The sequence below is a fragment of the Cyprinodon tularosa genome, unplaced genomic scaffold (assembly GCF_016077235.1).
Source record: "Cyprinodon tularosa strain WSP-4 unplaced genomic scaffold, ASM1607723v1 ctg186, whole genome shotgun sequence".
NCBI classification, from domain to species: Eukaryota; Metazoa; Chordata; class Actinopteri; order Cyprinodontiformes; family Cyprinodontidae; genus Cyprinodon; species Cyprinodon tularosa.
In genome coordinates, this window is record NW_024038652.1 from 1,238,455 (window position 1) to 1,263,919 (window position 25,465).

Consider the following 25,465-nt stretch of genomic DNA (forward strand, 5'->3'; position numbering starts at 1 on the left):
ATTATTTGAATGTCAGCAGACAGCAAGAAGCCTCCCAGATCTCCAGATGCATTTGAGATATCAAAAAAGTACTCCAGAGTGTTGTTCATCATGAGGGTGAGTAGAAAATGAAGGCTAATCATGTTTTGGGTGTACTATTCCTTTAAGGCTTCCAGATAGACAACTCCATCTCACTGCAGAGATGAGTCCCATGTGGTTTTTAGATGTACAGTGTGAGCACCAGCTGCGTGCAACAATTGAAAAAAATAATACAATGTATGCCCGGCTTTACTGATCAGTAATATCAGTCCGTTTTACTACAGTGTCTATAACTCTATAGAGATTTTAGATTATAGTCTATAGACATCTATAGAGATTAAATAACTAATTGTGGGAAAAATTGTAATGTAGAAATTCATGCATTATTATTAGCCATTGTAGGATTATCATGACTTATTATTATAAATAATAATGTGTGTATAAATATTATAAACTTTTGGTATTTTTGCTCTCAATTTGACAATCTGAAAATTTCTGGCCAGCAGTAAATAAAACCAGGAATGTAAAAGAAGAATAAACTGTTTACATCCTCAAAACACATCAGCGATAACTTATGATTTTCTCAGTTCATCACGTCATATCATATAAAAGCATTCAAGATTAACTGCCTGTTTCATGACTCCTGTTGGGGTTTCTTTTAACGGTCGCCATTGGAGCAGTAAGTGGATATCTAAAGTTTACTACATATAACCAGGGGTAGAATAAAGAAGAACGCAGCCAAAAACTGGAAGGCAGGATTGAAAATGAAATGCTTCAGTTGCAGGGGGACAAAAGCACACTGTGCTTTTAGAATGGACAAGTAGGCTACTCTTAACACTGCCATGGTTGATACGGTAAAATACTGAAAATACAGCGACGCATAACTGTGTTTAAATCAAGATTGAAAATATTCACAGATCATAAAGCAAAAAAAAGCAAAACAAGCAAATACCTAAACATATCAGTACACAGCACATTGTTACGAAAGCCTATTTCCAGCATTTAAAAGTAAAGAAATGATGCATGGTGTGTCATAGCGGCAAGATTGCTAAATCTTAAAAAAAAAAACAAGAAGATATTTGAGTTTAACGAACTTAATCTCTTGCCTCAACATTTTATTATGGGTCCTAAAAATGTTTTGCCATTTCTGCCTGATATTGATCAGGCAACAATTCAGTGGTTAACCAAAGAACAACATGTCTCTAAGTTTCAGTATTTCGGGATGTTTCTTGAAGCATTTAAGTGTTAAATATGGACCTTATCTGAAAGTTAAAACATATTTAAAGCTTCACTCATTTTTATGTTCATTCACTACAGCTGAATGTAATATATAAGTGTTTTTATAGCCCACCGAGGTAGTTTCTGCTCTTCACCATCTCTGTGACGTTGATCTTGGTGGCTCCCTCTGGGATCTCCACTATCTTATGGTAGCCGATCTTGGACAAGCTTTGTTTGAACACTCCTGTGACCAGCCTGCAGGTTGTGTTGTCCCCACCGCACACGCCGCACTTGTCAACCACCTTTCCAGATCCAAGGTAGTCGTCGCAGCCGAGGCTCTATGGAGCAGAGAGGAACATCATGGGACAAAACGTTGTCCTCAATTTCCCCGTCAGAAGAAAAACATTGATAGTGAAAATCTAGAGTTTCTTAAAAGACATAAAACATCTCAAAGTTTGCTTTCTCACAAGGTAGAAAGTTGTGACTTTATTGTGTTGATTTAATAGTTGCTCAGTTCACTTCACTCACACCTTCCATAGCAAATAAGCAAAAGAAACTCACAGAATGCTCTATCTAAACATATCAGTAAAAGTTGAGTGGAAGGAAAAACTGTGGTAGACAAAAGGTCCTTTACTACAAACAGCCCTTTAACACATGCTATGTTTATCATGTTAAGACATATACATTACTCCTACAAATTTTTAGGCAAATCTGTTATGATTTAATGCTTTCAGCCGACTTTTAACCATCTGCACAATAAAACAAGCATACCTCCCTCTGCTGCTCTGAAGCAGATTGATGCTGAGCATTCCATCTGGCCATGAGGCGGAAAGCCGAACTCAATAGAAAAATTACTTAAATTTACAGGACCTGTATAATAACTCACACAACTTTAGACCGTCTCAGCAGATTCAGCTTTTCGTAAGCAGACATAAATCTGCAGCAGAGTTAAGGCAGAACAGGCATACAGCAATAAGACCATTGGCAGGTAATGAGAGGTAGAGGAGAAGCAGAGGTGGAGGCAGGGAAAGGGATGCTCAAAAAGTTGCATTGCTCTCTACCCTCAGCCAAAACAAACACACACTGCCTGCTGTCACACAGGAAATAGTGAATAATAGAAAAGGAGAAAAAAATATGAAAAAATAAAAACAGCTAAACACGTGTGTTGTCAGCAAACTGTGGCACAACCTGGAGCTGGATAAAGACAGCATCACATCGCTAACATTTACAGATGGAAGGACGGACATCTTTTACAGATCAGCAAATATGAAACTATATCTTTATTTTTCCTAATTCAGTGGTTCCCAAACTCTTCTTGGCTGGCACCCCTTTAATTTAAAACTAAAACTTTTCACACCCTCTCCAACCAATATTTTCAACAGTTAAAGATATAGTGGAATATTTTTGCAAATTTCTGAAAAGAAACCCCCTCTCCATTTGAAAAAAAATGCACAACCCTGTACCTGCTCCTGAGAAGAAATGCCTATTTAAGGCATGTGAAAGTCAAAATGGAGAAGATCGTGCAAAAGTGCCTTACTTAAACATATCACCGGAATTATTGACAATTGAGAGGACCACTTATTTTGATGAAAATCAATAAGATCATCCTCCACTATACTTTTAAGTCAACTGCATTAAACCATGATTGAAATATGCACAAAAAAAATGTTGACGATTTTGACTAATTGTAACTTTTTGATTATAATTTGGTAAATATTTTTTTGTGTATTTTTTTTTAAAGACTAATTAATTCCAGTTTTTCGGGGTTCTGGGTGAGAACAGTGGGTTTTCTTTTTATTTCAAATACTCTGCTAAGTCAAAGAGTGAAAGACCCTGCAGTCTAACAAATTTAGAAGTGTCAATCAAACTCCCAAGGAGGTAAGTTTAACACTTATCTTGATCCACACTAGACCGAGTTAAAGGCACACTATGCAACATTTTTCAGTTAATTAATGTGTTCCATAACGTTTTGGATGATTAAATGAGTCATTTCAGGTTGAACAAAGGTATTCTCGGCCGCCCTGGTGGTCTGTGGGGGAAATACCGCACTTGCAATTGCAGGAGCACCGACCCGCACCCACAGGCTCAGAAGTCTCGTGAGAGTCGGTCTTGCTTTACGGCGAGAACTGCTACACCCCCCAGTTAAAAGCATGCTCGTTGCTAGCACAGTGGCGATATTTGTGCAGTGCTGCTTTCACACCGGACGCAGCAAAAGCAGCAAAATCTGCCTTACAATGTTTTTTCTGTCGGAGCCGCTCAGAGCCACACATACCAGCGGTGCGCCGACAGCAGGAATCCCTTCGTCAGCAGCCTCTGGCGGGGTTGCCTCATCGCGGTTCACCGCAGCAGCTGGTAGGTGTTTTTCATCTAAATAATCCAAACTGCAGGCAGCAGGATAATAAAAGCGAACATATTCTGCCGCAGATTTCTGCATTTTAAGTTAATTTAGGCGTCAATAAACTGTTTAAGAGGAGTGATCATAGCGCTCTGATCATCAGCGCTGTCTCTCTCTCCCTGCCAGCTCCCAGATCAGCTTCTCTGATTGGTTGACGCAGCGCGTCGAGCAGCAAAAATTCAATTTTTCCATCTCGAGCAGCAGCGCGTTTGCGGCGCGTCAGATGCTTAGTCATTCGTTGCGTTCGCCTTTCTGCTAAGCTCAAAACAATCGCGCCTGGCTTGACGGAGAAACCAGGAGAACATCTGTACATATTTACGACAGTGCACTTTTACTTTCGCCCTCTGGGGGGAGCCTCGCTGGAAAATCAACACTGGTTGCATAGTGTACCTTTAAAATAACAAGAGTTAAAACTGTTTGGAACAAAACTCTAAAAAGTCATAATTTAACATTTAATCTGATTATCAATCGATTATCAGGCTTTAATTTATCTACTCTTATCAATCCCTGATAAGTACTATTTTATTGGAGCCGATTCTGCTTTTTCTTCCCTCATTTACATGATAAAAATGACACAACAACCAAATTTCCACAAGGAGGGAGCAGCCCTTCATGTGCCTTATGTGGCCTTAAAGCATCGGCAAACACTTGCGTAATGGCCAACACCGATGAAAGAAACACAACGTCACTACTGGCCAAAAATATTGACTATCGCTAAAATGCAAGTATCAAAAGCTAACACTCTGTTAACTATTCATGGTGGTGAGCTACTCTGTAACCACAGCAGTCCTGGGAAACCTGACAGAAGAGAGGCTTCTGCACAGAGGCGCCGCCGGTCCCTCTGACTACAACCAGTCCTCAATGCTGGGCTTAAAGTCTTACCCAAGGACATGAAGACGTTTCGGTTGCAGGAGTAACTTTTGCATCCTGCCCCGCAACTGCAACACCCACTATTTATTCAGACGTCATTAGCACACAGATTTTAAGAGGCAAAAGTTCACAGACAGTTTGGAATTCTGGTAGAAACTCTGTTCGGTGTTGAATTTAAAATCAGAGCTATCAGGCCAAGAGGTGCTTTTCCACATAAAAATAACTTTAAATGTTTAAGTTAAATCTTTTAATCTGAGCAAATCAGACAGTTCAAGTCAAAGTCAATAATTGGCTGACATGTTGACTTCAATTAATGCTTGATATGAAGATATGATGAGTTCTTCACTGCAGACAGTTCTCCAAAAGTGAGCTACTGAAGTCCCTTAACTCCATTAACAGGCTCGGTGTCAGAACATCTATCATCCACTGAGAAGAAAGAGACATTCCCAAATTCCTGACCAACTTAAAGTAAACCATAAGCCATTTCTGTGAGATATTATGCCATTAAAAACTGTTATTTTAAGGTTATAAAGTGCCAATAAATGTCCGCAGCTCACCAAGACCTGAAGAAGAAACAAATCAAGAAAGTCTAGTTTGCAGTTTGACCTGTTAAGCATTTTTTGTTCGTACTAAACATCTTCAGCATGAAGCCACAGCATAAATCTATTAACAATCATGTGGTAGTTGTGGCTGGAAACTCTGATTCATCCATTCAGTTGTCATTTTCCTTCACATATACAAACTCAGCTGTATTCCTCATGATGTCCAGGAGTATTATCACGCTCTATCATCGCCGATACACATATGTGCTCCTGCAGTCTGTTACAAGCGCCTCTGACGTCTCTGAGAACTAATCAGCTGCAGAGGAACATTAGGGCTACCACAGTTCAACTGCATTGCCAGTCATGTGCAACAGTTATGGTTGGAAACTGTGACATGAGGTAAATATTTGCCCTTTCTATTTCAACATGTAACTGTATACCATAACTTGGGATTTCAAGAGAGCTTTTACACAAAATAAACAGTTGAATGTTTCCACATCTAATAATCCCGTTTCCAACTACAGCAAAATACAGAAGCATCTAGTAGAGTTAAAATAATAATAACTGTTTCTTTCTGCTTTTTCTTGTTTCAGTAGCTTAATGTGGTCAGGTGCTCTGGTTGGCTGTGATACCATCCTGGATGCAGCCATAAGCCAGGTTGCTACAGTAGAGTAGATGATAGAATTGGGCCTGTTTTTAGCTGTTGGCTCAGCTTTTACTCTGACTAACTCTATGTGATCTCTTTTACCCCTTTTGACAACAAAACCTGCTTAACTGTTTCCTTCCTTAGCAGAGCCACCTATGGAGATAGTTAATTGCCTTTTCTAACATAGAAAGTATATTATAGATCAGTGCTTCTGCTGGCATACAAGCTGAAAGCCCAGTTGGCTTCAGTAGAGCCTGTTTCTGTTGCTTCTGTCATTGGGACTTTTTCCTCCCCACTGTCGCTGCATGCCTGCTTAATGTAAAGACAGACACAAATTCAAGTAATTGCTTACTGCCTCTACGTGCTCATCAATATCCTGAAAAGTCAATGGTTGCAATCAGCTAGTTCTCCGTTGTTAGAAAACTTCTAAACGATCTGATTGGTTAGAAGTTGAATGATTTGATTGAACAATCTCTGTAAAGTGCCTTGAGATGACATGTAAAATTGATGCTGCATAAATAGACTTAGACTCAACTTAATTTATCCCTTTGTATTACTCCTTTAGGGAAATTCTGGTTCCAGTAGCTTATATAAAGTACAAAGGGCAGAGTTAAAGCAAGATGCCATTAAAGATAAAAATACAACAGACTATATAAAAAGAGTGTATAAAGTACAAAGGAGCATAAGAAAAGTTGTAATGTCCTGGAATATGTTTCCTTTACATATAAAAATATTTGCACAGTAAAGAGATAAGGAAAGGCTACACAGCAGTTTCCTTGGATTATTGCACTTGCTCTGCAGAGATGTACGGACTATATAAATAAGTAAAAGAAATATACAGACTACATGGTAGTTATGTTATTACACAGTGAGACAGAAGAATATAATCAGTGCCGATGTTTGCACATGCGCATTACACAAGTTTTTGGTAAATCTGGTTGTTGAGAGAGGCTGATCGCCCCTTGTTAGCCCCCATATACTAGGCTATGCAGGACACACGATAAGGCTGAAACTCGGCCCGATCCAAAAAATGACAAATTGTAATTAAAATGAGTAATGAAGTCCGTTTTTTAAAAATAAAGGACTAGACAGTACACATTATTGCATGGAAATTTTAAGTTTAAAAGTAAAAAGTTGACCGAAAAATAATTACTCCAGTAAAGTATAGATAACCAAATTTTCTACTTAAGATAATAAAGTATTTATACTTCTTCACTTGATACCTTTGTATTCAAACTGCCAGACCATTTATTCCAGGCAAATCGAAATTTGTTTAGTGTGACAAGCACAAGCTGCTATAGCACAAGTACAAATAGTCCTGGCTCCTTTTAAAGACAATAAAATTGTATTTTCATTTTCTTTTGAGTTTCTGTCTTTTGTTTGGTAAAGAACATGAATAAAAGAACATCCGTTCTTTTTTTTATTTCTCTCCATGGGTGGTTTAGTCATGTGGTCATGAAAATGGTTTAGTTTTTAGTGGAAGTAAAACGGGGTTTTTATAGCGTCACCAAAGCCAGCCTTCATCTGGATGTGGTTATCTGCGTCAGGATAGTGAAGCCATCTCCCAGTCAAGATGTGGACCCAGAAACCATCAACAAAAGTAAAACCTGATGGCAGGTTTCCACACAAGCAGATCATTTTTAAACTTGTACTGCAAAGTCTCTGTGAGACAAGGGCCTAAACACATGAGTCAGCGGAAACATCTTCTCCAGTCAGAAAACACCAGTCTTTTAAATTGGACACAGTCACTGTGAGGGACGATTTTAAATTTTTTGTTTTTCTGTAGATTGTCCTCATTGGCCGGTGTTACAGCCATGGCAGCACTTCCCCTTCTGTATTTGCTTTACAATACTGACAATTAATTAGGAAGGAGCTCTCAGTCTAGGCCTCTCGAGATCAGTGTTGTATCAAAAAACAGAGTGTTGACATCCAGTTTTATATTGCATTTGCTTTTATCATCACAGTTTAATGTATTATGGAGCGAATTTAAAATAAAACAAAAATGAACCACATTTTGTAAATGGATATTTGGAAAAACCATGCTATCCAGAAATTAAACTTTCAAAAACTTTAGTTAATAAAAGGAATTGAGAGTAATTCGCCATTTTCTCATACAATTCTTTCCAGCTTTATTTCCTCATATTTTTTCAAATTCAGATTTTTCAAATTTTCTATTTTTCAATTTCCCACATTGAATTTTATAAATTACATTTCTTTTCAAGTGGCATTTTAAAGACTACATTGTCTTTAGGGGGTTGGATATGGATGTTGTTGGGGCTTCAATACGCCATAAGTGAAACAAAAGTGGCACCTGAAGATGCGTCATCGGTAGGAATTGGACCCCCAGCTTTTAACTCCTATAGTCTTTCATTGGTGACTTCTGTGCAAGTCATTGATTGTTCATCATGCACACAATTTTCATGCATAAAGATATCAATTGGTGCCCTTGGTACCAGGACACACAAGGCCGGGATCAATGATCAATTTTATAGTCATAGCTTCCAACATTTGGCTAGATGTAATGTATACTTGAGTGAGGAGATGTCCACCGATCACCACCCCGTGATGAGTTGGCATGTTGGAAGAGGAGGAAGCCAGATGGACCTTGACAGCTCTGAGGTACTGGCCATCTCTGTAAAGTCTGTGGTACCTGCCATGGCCATAATCCCCAAACCCGGTGGTGGACACCTGCAGTAAGGGAGGCTGTCAAGCTGAAGAAGGAGCCCTGATGAGCCCGACTGGCTTGTGGGTCTGCTAAGGCAGCAAGCAGGTATTGTGAGAACAAGTTTGGTCACAGAGGCAAAACCTAGGATCTGGGATTAGTTTGACTATCTGTCGACCTCAATACGATTCTGGCAAACCGTCCAGCGCCTGAAGCAGTGCTTTGCTCATATGTTTACAGTGAGAATTGGGAGCAGCTGGCCGTGAAGAAGGACATCGTCGAAGTAATGTTCTCAATCCTGTCAACACGCCTTCCGTGACTGAAGAAGAGACTGGTTGCTCGAGGTTAAATTTGTTTATCAACCAGACTGAAGTCACAGAGGTGGTCAAAAATCTCACCAATGGGAAAGCCTTAGGGGTGGATGAGATCCACCCAGAGTACCTCAGAGCTCTGGATGTTGTTGGGCGATTATGGCCGACACACATCCTTAACACTGGGTCCCACATTGGGATCTTGTGTGGAGGTCGAGGACAGTGCCCTTGGACTGGCAGAATCATAAGACTCTATAGGAAGGGAGACTTCAGGGTGTTTTTCAACTACAGGGGTATCCCGCAGATCTTTCAACAAGGGAACCGGATTGTATTTCAGCTAATGGACAGGCAGAAATTAAAAAACTCTTAATCCCTCAAATTAACGGTCCATGTCCTTTTTTCCAGACAAGGTTCGATCGAAGAGAAAGAATTATGGCTCTCACAGTGGTTTTAAAGTTCAAAACAAAGCTGTAATCTCATCGGTAAAGTTGTAATTTGAGCCATAAACATATTTAATAGAAAGACTGTATACTCCAGTCTTCAGATTTCTTCTCAATTCTAGCCTGTCACTCCTTTGTTAAAGGCATCCATCCCAAGATTGGACATATTATGTCAAATCTTCTATGCACTAAATATTTTTTTTCAATGACTTAAAATATAAAAACTAGCCTTACAAACAAAAGAAAGCCATAAAGTAGTCTCAGTGAAAAACACAGTTTAGGTAACAGTGTAGCAGTTCTTTATTCTCGTTTGACAGAAATTCAATTTTATGTTATTTTTATTTGATCGTTCCTTGCCAAGTTTTTAACAAGCAAGACTGAATATGTCCTCTTTCTAATAGCAGTTTGTCTGAAAATGAGTTGCTTGAGACTTGTTATCCAAATAATTATCAGGGCTACAGGCCACCAAGACAAATTTCTACAAAAAACAATGAACTGGAGGTATATCTTCATAAAACGGTGGTTTCCTGGTCTAAAACAACTCAGGGATTAAATTTTCTGAGTCCTAATCCGTATAAATCCACACTGGATTCCCACAGGCACTTCATAACTTGCGTCTTGCTTTATAGACAGATAATATAAATTTTACAGAACTATTTTTTTAATTGATGGACTGTTTTACCTAAACATTTTAACTTGTGTAGACATGTATTCTGAAACAGAGGATTCACAACAATTAGGACCCTGTTTCTGAGCATAAAAAGCATTCGGAGAGTGCAGACCTCCACCAAGTAGCCAATTTCCCGCCGACATATTGTGATTTCCTTAAGTTATATTTACAGTATCTTTCAAAATAATTTCTTGATCAGATGGTGATTTGGATCATAAACAAAATTTAATGGCGTTTTCCTTGGGCTGAGGAGCACATTTGTTGAAAATGTTATTAAAAATCAATCAAAAACTTTTCAAGTTATTCTTCAGTCAGACAGACAAACACAGAACCTCTCCTAAAAAAAATAACCTTCTTGGCCAAGGTAATTTTTAAAAAGTATTAAAAAAAAGGAATCAGTCCTAGTTTTCTCTTTTTAGTTTTCCAATTCAGTGTACAAAATAAATAATTTTATCAGGCATCTAAGATTTTAAGCTTGGAATCAAGTAAGTAAGAAATGAAATCCCCATCTGCCGACCACATGCTGGGATTCTGTGCCATTTTAACTGGTTTTAACGAGTACGGGTAGTAAGCTCTGTCTCCCTTCAACTCAGCACTTCAAAAGCATCTGTGTTTATTAAGGAAAACTGCCACGGAGTGAACTTGCTACCAGTCTGTGAAACATTGCGGTGCTATAAAAACCCACATTGGGATCGGATACCAAACACATCCAATTTTTAATCCTTCAACATTTAGAATCCCACTGCTGATAGTTGCATTGGTAATCCTCGTGCTTTGTGTTTTTATCAGTATTTAACAGAGATGTTGATTTATTTTCTCTTCAGTCTGTTTTAACTTCATAACTTCATGTCTTCATTTGCCTTTTTGCTCTAGGAGTGAAACGTCAGATTTTCCCCACTGTGGGACAATAAAGAACATTTCTGTACTTCTATTTTCTATCAGTAACCAGTTTTTCACAACTTTTAAACATTTAAAAGCAAGGCATCCTCAGTCTATCCACCTGGCTCATGTCTGCTCCCTGATGACTGAAGAGGTGCTGCTTCTTCTCATCACAGGAAACTCAAATTTAATTTGTTCTGGATAATATATTGATTGATTCATTCATTCATTGATTCATTGATTGACTTTATTGATCTCATAGTGGAGAAATTGACTCATTAGATCAGCTCAAATAGTCAAAGGAGAAGAATGTGTCAAAGGAAGAAAAAGGTGCATGCACTGCAAAAAATAGAAACCTCATTAAGTTATTTTTTCTTAAAATAAGTGAATTTTTCCTTGAATTGAGGACGTAAGTAAGACACTTTGCCAATGGAACAAGACAATTTCCTTTTAAAATAAGAAAAAACTATTTTATCGTCTTATTTCAAGTAAATATTATCTAACTATCTTATTTTAAGAGTAAAAATACTCATTCCATTGGCAGATCATCTTATTTACCTGCTCAAATTAAGGGTAAATATACTTAATTTAAGAATTTTTTTACTTATTTCTGGATTGTTTTTGCAGTGTGGGATACAGTATATACAGTGTGTCCATATACGACAACTTTTTTTTGTTTTGTTTTTTTATAGATCATCTCTCCGAGAGTCTGTATCATTGTTCTCGGGGATTCCAACAGCGCAATCCTCCCAAGTGAACTAGCAAAATACAAACATCATGTCCCACCAGGTCCACAATTGTTGCAAACATAAAAGAAGCAAACTTCTGACTCCCTGTGTAGACTATACTAAATACAGCTTCCTATCAAGCTCAATAACTTAACACAGGAGGTAATATTCAAAATACAGAAATGTCTGACTATTAATATAAAACCTGAAAATATTCTAGAAAGTAGAATACAGCGTGATTTAAACAAGACCTAGGATCTCTTTCCGTAAAAATTCAAAAAATATCCACTGGACTTGGTTTTTAAGAGAGAAAAACCAACTTTAAACAGAGGTGGTGGACTGAGATTCCAGCTTCCAAAAACATACATACATACATAGGAACGAGGGACTTACCCGCTCCAGCCGGTGAACAATACCTCCTTAACGACCAACCCTTAACAATCATAGACAGGTTTCAGGTATTACAGGAGACAATCCCCCCCTTAATGACAATCCCCCCTTTAACGACCGACCCCTAGAATCATACACAGTTTCAGATATTACAGGCTAACGATGGAACTAACGACCCATTCATCGGTTTCTATTGCATGTTTCCAAGCGATACAAGGCGTTGTCTATATAAGACTCAAACTCACTGCGGATCCAGACATTTGAATTGAGAAAGCTTCCTGGAGAGGTGGCGAAACGTCTTCAAATCTTGAAAACCAAGTCCAGTGGATATTTTTTGAATTTTTACGGAATGACTATGACCTGGATGACTGAGAACCTTCATCAGCACAAGACTTAGGATCCATAACTAGCATAACTAGGCTAAATCTGAAAGGAAACCTAAAATGGTCTTTGATAATAAGATGCAAAAACAGTCTACAAAATAAAAGTCTTTATATTTTTACAAAGCAGATTATTGCCACACCTGGTTAAACAGGACTGCTGGAACTGGAAGAGTTTGACTACTTTAATAATAATGCCTACAGATGTTTTATAACAGCATAAATACATTTTTTTTTATGGGGTAAAGAGAAAATGTCTCTGCAAGTCGCTTAGTAGTCTTCAGTGAAATCATAGATAAAAAACAGTTTTAATAAAATTGTATTAAATAATCAATTTATGTAGATATTAGTACTTGTAAATATCAATTTTATGCAGAATGATTACTGATAAAAGTAGGTAAGCAATGACAATGGAAAAGATGTTCGCCCAAAACTCAAAACTGAAAGAAATTTATCCACTATACCTTTTATCTAGAAAGTACGGATGTTTGAATATATTCGTCTCTTTGTTAGCAAACGCTTTGGGAAAGTATAGTTTGTCTTTAATTAGAAAACGTGGATGTTATGCTTGTTAATTTTCATGTTGGAACAGTGTAGATTAACCCTGAGGTTTTGGTGCCTATCTACTCTCAGCCACCCCTCGGTATACATTGGTTATTGCCTGGCCACCCTCATAAACATTTTCTGGCTACGCCTCTGGTCAAGGGGGTCATATCATGTATGGACTAATGGAGCCTAAATAGGCAGCTGCATACAGATACATTTCTTGCATTACATTTTTTTTAAATGGAAATTTGAAAAAAAAAAAATGCAATTCAGAAATAAATCTTTTTAGGAGAGTTTGTGTGTTTCTGTGTACGGAGTAACTTGAAAAGTTAAGGGTGAATTTTAACGAAATTTTTACCAGAGGATTTACCTAAAGGTGATTTTAGCTTGCAACAATAATGGAACAAAATTCACTCCATACCTCTGGGTTTGGTGTGAAGGAAACACCAGCATGTAGACTTACACTGATCTAAAACCCAAGAAGAAAATGTAGAAACCTTTCGAGCTTCTGCTCCTTGTAGCAAGTCCGAAATGATAGAATAGCATTACTTTCATATTTCTTTACTGAAAGTAGAAAAAAAAGTATTCAAAGCATAGTGAAAAAGTACTTGGTAAAATGGCCATTAAAGTACTAAATAACTATTGAATCATAATACCCTATTTAATGATTACAGTAATGTAATTAGACAGTTATGGGTAAATTATGATATGACAAATTAAAAAGCAAAATAATGAAAACGCCAAAATTACGTGTGGAAAAACATTTTTAAAATCTATTTTCAACATAAAACCAAACAGATCCTGACAGTAAAGTAATGGAAATTAGTTAGGAAATGATAAAGAAGCTACAGTTTCTACTGTTTACTGTATTTTCACCTGATCTACAAATAGCTCAAGTTACTCACGGTGTGTACAGTAAACCAAAAACTTACTGAAGAGTAGCAATACATTCAGAAGAATATTACTAAAGTAAAACCAAAAAGTACAAGTACATTTTATCCTAAAAAAATAAGTGTAACTGAGTAAATGTAACTAATTATTGCGCACCTGAAAAGTTCACAAAACATGAACAAGAAAGAAAACCATCAGTAACCATGGTTACTGTTACCTTTTTTTCTCCTCAAACCACAAAGATGATAATAGTTTAAAGGCTCCACTGAAGTAAAAACACCCAGAAATAGAAGGCAGCGAAGTTTTTTTTTTCTATGCCGGCTTCTATCTCCTCAGTCGGACTCAGCAGATGGTCGCTCACACTGAGCCTGGTTCTTCTGGAGGCTTCCTCCTGTTAAAAATAAGTTTTTCCTCTCTACTGTCGCTACATGCATGCTCTTTGTGAGGGACTGCTGAAGAGTCGATGCAATAATCTTTTTTCTTAGATAAAAAAAGTTTTAACCAATGTGACTGGAGGACCTGTTTGAATTGTTTCTATAAAGTGCATGTTGTGAATTGGGGCTATATAAATAAACTGAATTAAATTGGTTGCAGAAGGTTGGATCTGTAAAGGTAATTGAGTGAAAACATTGGCTGCCTTCTGCTTGGAGTGTTTTGTAACCTGGATTTTCTACCAGGGGTTCAAATAATAGCAAAACAGTTTTGTCCATAGTTTGCTTAGTTTTAATGGGAATGTTTTTTTTTTTTTATTACCAATAAGTGTGAAATGCAGGTCTACAGGCTATCAACAGGAAGTGGAACTCGTCACCATGGCACGTTGGATATCCTCATCATGACCTTGGTGCTTGATAGGTTCACATAACAGTGTCAGACGCCCCACAATGCTTTCATTATGCAGGAACAAACATAGCTCATCGGAGCTGCATGGTGACCAACTAACCCCGGATCACAGTGTATCCCAGACAGAGCTGCCTGTAAAGATTCAGGACCCACGTCCTCTTCCAGTTGGAGAGAAATATAATCCCACAAGCAGTCAGTAAACGTTCTGTGGAAAAATAAACAACTCAGAGGGCAAAGAAAGCCAAAATGAAAAGAGCAAAACTGAAAAGGCTTCTGCTGAATAGGTAGACCACAGCATCACAAGGCTGCTATAAAAACACAGTTTTATAACACCCAGGACCTGACTGGAAAGATCTTAGATGTGTGATACTGAAGCTTTTAGAAAATCCAAACATTGTCAACAATCAGTCAGAGCAACAATGGGAATCCCCATTCTCCCTCAGGTTCCTCCTGGACCCAGTAGAGATGATCCTACCTGTGAGCGCAGCTTCCCCTGCACACGCATGTGGACGCAGATGAGCAGCAGGAGAGCCACTTCTGAAAGCATCCTCTCATTTGGCCACAAAAATGTTCACAAGTCTGGTTCCTGCACCCGTCTGCTTAGACTTCGCCTCGGTGGCTCCTACAAAGCCAACAGGAACCCTCTCCCTCCAGAAGTGATCACTGCAAGCTCCTGCTGTAAAATGAGCAGGGGGAAGTGCAGCTGGGGGGGAAAGATGTTCTTTTTTTCAGAGTAGGAAGGGTAAGATGTTAAAAATGAATCTGAAGGGAGGGAAATACATGAATACATTTAATACTACTGACATTATATTGGAAGTCAGGGAGGAAGTTTAGGAAATCTTTTCCATTTGGTTTAAAAGAGAAGATGGAAATTTTAAAAGCAAAACCTCAGCAAATAAAGTGGAACTGGCAGATGGCTATGCTGTATTTATAGGATTTGAAATATGAACTACAACTAACAAATCAGAGATTATCTTTAAACTTGCTCCTAATGGCATTATGGAGAAAAAACGCAATTTTGCTCAAATGAAAAACTGCTGAAAGGAGAAACTGACATTTGTTTGCAGATAAGTAAGATAAAATAAAAATATTTTTATTGCAGTATGCAGGTTGCTTTATTAAAAGAAGAGTCCTCACATGCTTATAGATCACACAATTGTTTTCAGTGTCAGAGTATATTGAAACCATAGCATCAAGGTGGACTGAGAAAACTGAGAGACGAAGGGATGATTTTATCCAAATAGGTGAATCTAAAGTACCAAGTAACAATAGTAGCAACAGTGTTTAAAGTAGAGGTTGTTTGTTAAAAAATACAGATTTACTCATTTTCAATGGACCAAAGGAAAGCGCAGTTTATTTGAATACATACTAAAATATGCAGTTCTTGTTTGGAGCGCCAGACCTCCAGCATACCGCCGGCCGGCAGTGCTGGAAATCCCAGCTGAAAGCTCTCTGCTGCGGGCAGCCTGTGGGGGAGTTTTTAAGGTTTATGGCAAAAAAAACAGAATTCCAGAAAATACAATTGATTAGCAGATTTTTTACATTTCTAGTTAATTTGAGTATTTAGAAATGGTTTCACCATAGTTCAATAAAAATGTTTTAGTGCAGCAACATTGATCAGATCGCTCTCTGGTCCTTCTACATAATAATCCATTCTACTGACTTTTAGTCTAACCACTTGATATTAATCTTTTTTTCATATGCAGACTGCTCTGCAAAAACGATAACAGCAGGTAGTGTCTGTCTGCCCCCAAAAATCCTGGATCATCTTTTCTGATTGGTTGATGCTCCGCCATTCAGCATCAAAAGTTTAATTTACTGAACTCCAGCGTGGAGAGCTTGGATGCTCCAACACTCAGATACCAGGAGGCCCGGATGCTCCGCTACGGATGCTGGGATGTGCCCCTTGACCTCTTGATGCCTTCCTTCATAGACTTTGCTTGTAAATCAGATGCTTTAAGGCCCAAAGCGTGTTTGTGTGAACACAGCTTAAAAGTGACGGAGGAGATGAGGTGGACGTGGGTCAAAGGTCAAAGCTGGGCCTTCGTCTTGATAAAAAGTGTCTTGAGAAACAATCGGCTTCAGAAATGGTGCGGTCCGTCGTCGATTGGCTTAAGGTTCATTTGTCAAAAATTTCTAAACTGGAATTTAGTGAATTTTGTTCCATTAGTGTTGTAAACAACACATTCTGTAAATGTAAATTAAAAAAAAAGTGCAATCCAGAAAAAAATCTTATTCAATAAAAGTTTTTCAAGTATCTTTGCCATTTTCTAAGCATTTGTTGGATTTTATATTTTTTCGAATTGATTTTTTGAGATTTGACAGATTGCATTCTTTTCAGATTGCATATTACAGATTACATTCTCTTCACTAAAAACTCAATACAATATTGTTGCCAACTTTCATCCAAACCAGTAGAAACCTATCTTTGCTCTCTATTCCAGAGGAAACCCCGTTCCCAGAAGTGTAATCTATAAAACAAAATTTGAGAAGAATGCAATTCATAAAAACATAATCTGTAACGAGAAATGTGAAAAATAAAATATAAAAAAATAAAATCATAAAACGTGTAAAGGAAAGCTCCATATGTACGTCTTTAAGCTTTTTTTCCCAGATTCTTTACCGATAAGAGATCACTCTGAAAAAAGACTTAATAACACTTCATCAGGTTGATCTATTAGATTAATATGAATCATGACAACTTTTGACAGAAATTTTTACAGATGGCAGCGCTTCTTCAGAAAGGCAGCCAGAATAAAGAAGAATTTTATTTACACAGCCGACCACATCCTCACATCATTACACCACAAACATGTTTGTAAAATGAGGAAACATTACTGAATACAGCAAGATAGAAATAATTCAGTGTTTCTGGATCAAGGACATTCCGAATGCACAATGACAAAGCTGTCTGATAAGTATAACTCCCATTTCATTCCAAATCATGTCCTAAGTACTATATGAACTGCTTGGGAAAAGATGAGCCTTAACACGTAACAGGCAGGTATTATTAAAGTTAAACTAGCACACGCATCAATCATAAATATATCACAAACAGGAGAAAGTTAAATAAAAAATGTCTAAAAACATGAAATATCTAAAACAAATTTGAAAAAAAAATCATCTGAGAAAACAGTAAAATAATTCTCAAAAACTTTTCTTAGTTTCTTCACTGCATTTCTTTACATTTCCATTTACAAAACTTTTTTCTTATTTACAAAATAAGTTGTTTTTTTTGCTTGCAACATAATTGAACAAAAATCACTCCATAAACTATTGTCAACGTCGTAATTTGTAAAAACTGGGTCACTTATTCCCAGTAAGAGTTAATATTCAGTGGGGTTTTTTTACAGATCAAATAGATTCTATTAGGAGACAGATCACACCTGGAGATGGCTTGACTTATGCTATATCCTGGAACAGTGTCAGCTGAAACACAGACACGCACACAAAAAAATAATCCTAAACACATTATCTGCAGGATGCAGTGTGACAACATTGTTTTCCTCATATACAGCTGCAGTCATGCAAATGGGGAAAGTCTCTTTTCAGCAGCTAATCTATCACAATTGTCATACTGACATCGTCTTGGTCTCCTAAAAATTCCTAATCTCCTCACAGAGACCTGCCTGTATGCCGGGCGGGGTCACACTGACGCCCCAGCACACCCTGGGGTCTACGTATCTGTCTATAAGTGGGCCAGCCCAAAAGCAACCTTGGCTCAGGAAGCCTGATTCTCTCCGGTCTCCAGCCTACACACGCCAGAATGCTGCAGGTGTTCTCAACATTACTGTGCTCTGTCAAGGTCCAGTTGACTCACTCTCTTACAGTAACTGACGGACGTATTACACTGAAACTCATACGCAAAGCTGTGATGACTGCAAACATTCTTTGGCAAGGGGTGCAGTGCTATAGCTGCAGGAACTCAACATGCATCCCGTAACTCAAATGGAATTAATCTTTCAAACCGGAGAAGATAAGAAAGTGTTATGTCTTTCATGATGCATTGTTTCAAATCAGTTTTATTCAACCATTTCTGCAAATCCTAAGATTAACTTGACAAATCTTGAAAAGGGTAAGAATGCAAAAAAAAAGGGAAAAGACATGATTTTGTTGTGCATCTGGGATACATATTAGTGAGCAGGACTAGACCCGTAGGTCCCGTGATTGCTTCCCTCAAGCAATATGTTTAAACTGAGGAAGGGAGGATAGAAGAGCATGGAAATAATGAATTAAGCAGGTCAGGAGAGGAGCAGCGATTTGAGGTGTACCTTAAGAATGCTACTGTGTCTTTTTATTTCTGACTTGAAACTCAAAGCTTAGTAACACATGATCCAATAATAAAAGTCCTGATTAAAACTCTTAGATTGTTTCAACAAGTTGTTGTAATTTGTGTTATATGTGGTTAAATTGCTCCATTTTAGAAGGCCTCTTGAATTATGTATTAGTACCAAGATGGAGTGAATTTAGTTCCTTTATTGTTGTAAGAAAAACACATTTTGAAAATTTGAAGAAAAAAATATGAAATTCAGAATCTTTGCTTTAAAAAACATTTTCTTATCTATTTTGTTTTATCTTTTTGTTTTCAGATTTCTATTTCATATTTTATTTTTTTCAAACGTATCTTTAACAGACGAATTTGTTTCAAATGATATTTCACAGATCACTTCATGCCAAATGCTTGTACACTGACCAATAAAAATGTTGTTGCTAACATTGATAGAGACCAATAGAAATGCGTTCTCATTTTTTTTTCTATAGATGGTAGAAGACAGAAAAAAATAGCTTTTAGATATTAGTTTTAGAACACATAAATTAACAATCAAATAAAAATAATTTCTCTCTTTCACTGCCACAAAGGGATATGAGCAATTTTGAAAAATTTTGAGTTTTATTTTGCTCATTTATTTGACAATACTGCCAAATTTGGGTGTTGGTGTTGCTTCTGCTCAGACTAAAATATAAGGAAATTTTGCAAAGCAAATGGATTGTACTTTTATGGCACTCTGTTCGGTCCGATGACCCCTAAAGCACTTCAAACTGCAATCACATGCTGATGGGGGTATGCTACATTGTAGCAATAGCTTCCCTGGATTAGACTGACAGAAAAACGCCTGCATAAAAATGACGCCAATGCGCCCTATGTCACCCAACAGCAGGCAAGACGAGTGAAGTGTCTTGCCCAAGGACTATAGACTGAGGTGGATGGAGCGGAGGGCTTAACTCTGAAACCAACTAGTTATAGGATGAACTGCTACATCCTGAGCCACAAGATTGCAAAATCTACGCTGCATCTTCTGGAACATCCACATGCTTGCCATATCTGCTCTTAGTTTTCTGTGGATGCCAAGCTTTTTTTTGCTATGTCTAATACTTGATTCTTAGAGACAATCAAATGAACGAAAGATAAACTGAACAAGTTTATCTTCCACAAGCTGAGTAGCACTGAGATTTAGACAAAACTCATTAACAAGAGAATCTGTGGAATCAAACCCAAGACAAATGGTAAAGTGTCTCTGGCATGGAACAGTAAAAGTAGTAGAACTAATCTGAGGTAAAATAGATCACTACCTGCATGGTAATCCCTGACCTTATTGAAGCGACAATGATGCTATTGATGAGGAAGAGTGTTGATTTGGAGCCTTCCTTCATTTATAAAGTCGTAGGGAAGTCATATTTAAATGTCAAATCATTCTGGCTTAAACATGTATATAAATGTACTTTTTTATCAGACCATATTGTCCCAAAATTTTGTAAATTTCGATAAAAAAAAAAAGAAGTCATAGCATCTATGACTATGACTTTGTTAAAATTCTGCTTTCTAAAACAGACTTAGCTCTCAGTACTTTTTAATTAAGATCCGAAGGCAGCAGAGGACTAATGAAACATCTTAGAAAATAACCTTGGATGAGATTTAAAACAAAGAAAACAGCAGTTATTCTACTTGTAGAAAATTAACAATAGTTGTTGACACAAAGTTAAAGTCCTGTAGCTTAATGTGGATAACTGAACGAGCTAAAATAAGTTAACTTGTTGGCTAATGAGCCAGCCAGAGCACTACCAAGCTCTGCCCTTTATACTATTGTCTTGCAGTTTCTTAGTTCATTCAAAACATATCTCGTTTATTTATCCATCAAGTAAAATTTGTACTTTTTCCCTTTTTTTAAGATAATATTATATAACTCCTAATACATTTGATGTATAGGCACTTTTAATAAAATGTATATATTTTACAAGGTTATTGAAAGCTTTAAAATGTGGAGGAAGATCTTGAAGTGGACGTGCTGCTATATGGAGCCAATGAAGGGGTTTCAGGAGGGGTGTTACACAGTTATTTGAAAGTAACGTATACACTTTAAAGGCCAATTTATACTTCTGACGCATAACCTCTGCAACCAACAAATCTGTCTCTATGTGCGACCATCCCCCCACGCAGAGGATCTGCAACTGTCATCGCGTACCTCAAAAAAATCCTGACAACATGTCAGATGGTTGCAGAACTCAAGCGGAAGTGCGCAGACAAAAAGCAGCTGTGATTGGTCCTTGTTGGCCTTTCCAGCTGTCTGTGTGGTCATCCTTCTCGATTCGGTGCTGGGGCGCACCATTATTAAAAACCGAGGGGTAATAACAATAATGGACCACAATGAAAGGTTGACTGAGGAGGTTGGGGAGTGCAACCACTTTTACGATGCCTCAGACAGTTGTTTTGGAAAATAAACACTCCCGCCGGTGCTGCCGAAGAAATTCTCGTGATTTCTTGAATAGGCTCCCCCTTGCGCTTTGGCGGGAAACTGCTGTGCGTCCCTAGAAATTCCGGACCGACGGTGCAGAAGCATACCAGCAAAACTGGTTCACGACCAGACCCTAGCCACATTTGATGTGTGTGGTTCAACCAAAAGGGGTGATTCCACCAAACGGACTCACCTACAGACAGTCGGTAAGTAGTGCTGCTTGCGTAACTTTTTACTTATTGTGTAAGTTAAGTTTAATTAAGTTAAATTAATTAAGTTGCTAACCCTACATCCACACAAACTCCCCATACACACAAAATAAATTATTGTGCCCTTGCGAGAAAAAAGGAGTACGATAAGAGGTCTGAATAAGCTCTGCTTACTTTTGGTTTCCTCTAAAAAATTTGTATTTAAAGACAAATTCGAACGGACTGTATAAGTAAAATACCAAGTTCTGACTCATTTAAACATTGTTGATTTCTTAAAATGTTATCTATAAAAGGCTTTTTTTCATTTCACAAACTTGTACAAAGTCATAAATTGTGGCCTGCTTTCTTTATTGGGAGATTGTAGAGGGAAGTATAGACAGGTACAGTATCTGTATTTAAGAATGAGTTAATTATCAGATCTCATACATACATAAACTATTGAGCCTGTCCGCATTTTATCTTTGTAAATTAAATCTAAGGAACAATTGTGGCCTTTGAATGTTGTATAATTCTGTCAGAAATTACAAGCCCTTCGTTGGTTTAGCAGAAAAATGAAAAGTATTTTCCACCAATGGACTCTGGTGCCATCTCTGCTCACTCAGATGCATATACGCATATACAGATATATCTGCAACAGGAGCCGACAGAATGATTCCAGCAATAAGACGGCAAAAGTATTCAGAAATCTTTGCTTTAACTTAATAGAATAGAATAGAAAATCCCTTTATTGTCCCACAATGGAGAAATTCTGGAATATGCTTCTTGTTACTGTGGTCACAGGAAATTAAAGATTAAACCAGTTTAGAGAAGAAAACTTTTGAAATCTTTGTAAATGTAGATTACTTGGTTTGTATAAGATTCAATATAAAAAACTGCATTAGGACTGCATGTACTGAAAAAATACCACATATCAACATCTTGGAATAACAAGCACAGCCAACAGCTACAGAAAGGACAATACACACATTTAAACAAACATTTACTTTCAAGGATCAATACAGACTGATACAGTATTTAATTTTTTGAACCATTAAGCAGAAGATTTTTTAAAACAGCAGACATTGCAGTTCTCATTTTGTCCCCACAGCGAAAATAAATCTTATTGATACACACAGAGCTACAGGCCGCTGACATCGCAAACAAAAGAGGCTAAACAAAATGCCCAACAGCTTCTTTATAATTGACAGCCACCCAAACAGAGGCCAATTAGTGTCAATAGGTGTCTGCATGAAAACGGACCTCTGTCAAAGTTTAATACTCAACCACATCTGCAAGGAATGTTCTAATGAATCCCAGTAGGGAGTTGGTACATGTGTCTTTTTTGTTTTGTGAGTGAACCTAAAGCAGTGGCTCCCAAAGTGATTTGCAATAGGGGGGTCTATTGGCGCCTACTAGGGTGGGCTCAGTGTAAATACAAGGGGGTGTGACAAAAATGTAAACCAAAGAGGGACAGACAAGAGGATTGTTAACCAGTGACGCAAAGGAGCATGACCTGATTGATAAAGTCTAAGTTACCAAAGTAGGAAAAAAACAGAACTAGGAAAAAAAAAGAATCATGTTACATACTGCAGTACAATAACACAAATTTAAATAAATAAGATTACATGTAATTTCAGTTTTAAAAAAGTGAAGTTGAGAGTCAAAATTTTTCTTCATCCTCTTATCAATCATTTTACTTTTTAATTACCTTTAAGCCCTCCTAATGTACCTTTTTAGATTATGTTTCTCTTTCAATTGTCCTGCAACTTAAATCTTTTATGTGAATAAACTTATTTTAAGCTTTGGATTTTCTCTACTCTTTTTATTCTCTTTAGGTCCAATTTCCTCTGTTTAAACAAGCGGAAAAGAATTTCGGTTGACATCGTCATTGAAAGGTGAACCAGCTGTGTTTTAGCTGATCTACCAGAAGAGGTTCAGGAAATGGAAGTTCACACACAGCTCTTCCCGTGGCTAAATGTTACATATGGTTGTCACAAAGACTCTAGAAGAATGACTTGCTTACATTGATTGTCAGTACAAAAGTTGAACTGAAATGGATTTTTTAAAAATGGGATCTAGTATATATTTTTTGGAGCAGGAGCCTTTTGTTCCTTAAAGGCACACTATGCAACATTTTTCAGTTAATTAATGTGTTCCATAACGTTATGGATGATTAAATGAGTCATTTCAGGTTGAACAAAGGTATTCTCGGCCGCCCTGGTGGTCTGTGGGGGAAATACTGCACTTGCAATTGCAGGAGCACCGACCCGCACCCACAGGCTCAGAAGTCTCGCGAGAGTCGGTCTTGCTTTACGGCGAGAACTGCTACACCCACCAGTTAAAAGCATTCTCGTTGCTAGCACAGTGGCGATCTTTGTGCAGTTATGCTACGTTCACGCAGCAAAATCGCGTCTGCTGCTTCATTTTTGCTGCTTGTACCAGTTAGTTCTGACGCGCGGCTGAAGTAGCTTTGCTGCTCTGGCTGCGCGGTGCAAAAGTGTGTCTGACGCACGTTGGGCGGAGCTTCACTATCCTTTCTCTGCCTTGCAGCTATATTTGCTGTGATAATTTGGAATAAAGTAGTTTTAATATGTGTTTAAATGAGAAAATACACCTGAAAACATAATCAGTGCCGTCAGTTCATTCAGATTATTATCCTGCCTTCAATATTTTTTCTGTCGGAGCCGCTCAGACCCCCACATACCATCGGTGCGCCGACAGAAGGAATCCCTTCATCAGCAGCCTCTGGCCGGGTCGCCTCCTCGCGGTTCACCGCGGCAGCTGGTAGGTGTTTTTCATCTAAATAATCCAAACTGCATATTCTGCCGGCAGATTTCTGCATTTTAAGTTAATTTAGGCGTCAATAAACTGTTTAAGAGGAGTGATCATAGCCTCTGATCATCAGCGCTGTGTCTCTCTCCCTGCGTCAGATGATTAAACGCGCCTGATGCGCTGCGCCTGCTGCTCAAAACGCGCCGCGGGACCTTTTGCTGCGCCTTGACGCGCGTCAACCATTGACTTTGCATGTAAACTCGCTGCTTCTGTCGCGCCAGCTGCGGTGTGAACGCAGCATTAGTCATTCGCTGCGTTCGCCTGTCTGCTAAGCTCAAAACAACCGCGCCTGGCTTGACGGAGAAACCAGGAGAACAGCTGTTCATATTTACGACAGTGCACTTTTACTTTCGCCCTCTGGGGGGAGCCTCGCTGGAAAATCAACACCGGTTGCATAGTATACCTTTAAATCTGCCTAGTTTTTATTAGTTAGTTATATAATAATTTTACACACTGCCAAAGACTTGGTCAGTGAGTCAACAATGATTACAAAGTCTTATAAAATTATAGAAGTTTAAATTCTGCCGCGTGATGCAACTTAAGTTTTTTTTTTTGGCCGGCTGGTTGCTTGTCACTTTCCGTTCTGTTACTAATAGTTAGATCACATACATCCTGTCTCCTGTTTTGACCTATTTACTCTTATCATACAATCTTATGCCTGCTTCTCACAGTCAGTCTCTGCCAGATTCTCTCAATGTCTGCATGCGGTTCATTCCGGCACTTTTGTGCACGAGCAACCTCCCTGTGTTCCTGTACTCGCCCCGCCCTCACTAGGTTCTCGTCGCTTCTGATTCTGGACACAACCTGATTGATTTTAACTGCCGCCAGCCTGCTCAACCATCAACTGTCTTTCCTGCCTGCCACCAGCAGTTCCCAAAGCAGGTATTAGCGTGAATGGTCTTGCCTAAGGATCCACACTGGCAGCTCATTCCCCTCAGCTGGGATGCAAACCCAGACTTCCTGTTTGCAGGACGGGTGACTTACCACTTGAGCTAACCAGCGGCTAATTAAAACTCTTGACAGAGCTTAATATATGAAATGATACCCAACTGGGTTAATGAGAACAAGATGAGTGTTACGGCTACTCTTGCATCAAAATAGTTCAAAAATTTTCAGAGTAGTCTTAGGAGGAGGATTTTCGACTCACAAAACAAAAAGCACTCGTGGAGAATTTTCTTGTTTCAAAAAGGGGAGTTTTCTTTACAACAGAAATATTCTCAGAGTTGACTTACAAAAAATTCAAGTATAAACGTTAAGCGATGTGTGTGAAAAAACTGTTGCACTCTTC

The 25,465-nt window shown here is 38.1% G+C and overlaps 1 protein-coding gene across 3 annotated transcripts in view; it reads right to left on the reverse strand.

Annotated features, from left to right (window-relative positions):
- Positions 1 to 25,465, reverse strand: part of adamtsl7 (ADAMTS-like 7) — a 64,827-nt gene that overhangs the window by 18,937 nt on the left and 20,425 nt on the right. For 2 of the 3 annotated variants that reach the window (XM_038282630.1, XM_038282629.1), the window contains exon 8: positions 1,370 to 1,574. In XM_038282630.1, the coding sequence (XP_038138558.1) occupies positions 1,370 to 1,574 (205 nt within the window). Of the gene's footprint in view, positions 1 to 1,369; positions 1,575 to 14,901; positions 15,094 to 25,465 lie in introns of those variants that run through there. The other variant, XM_038282631.1, reaches the window with a different exon arrangement.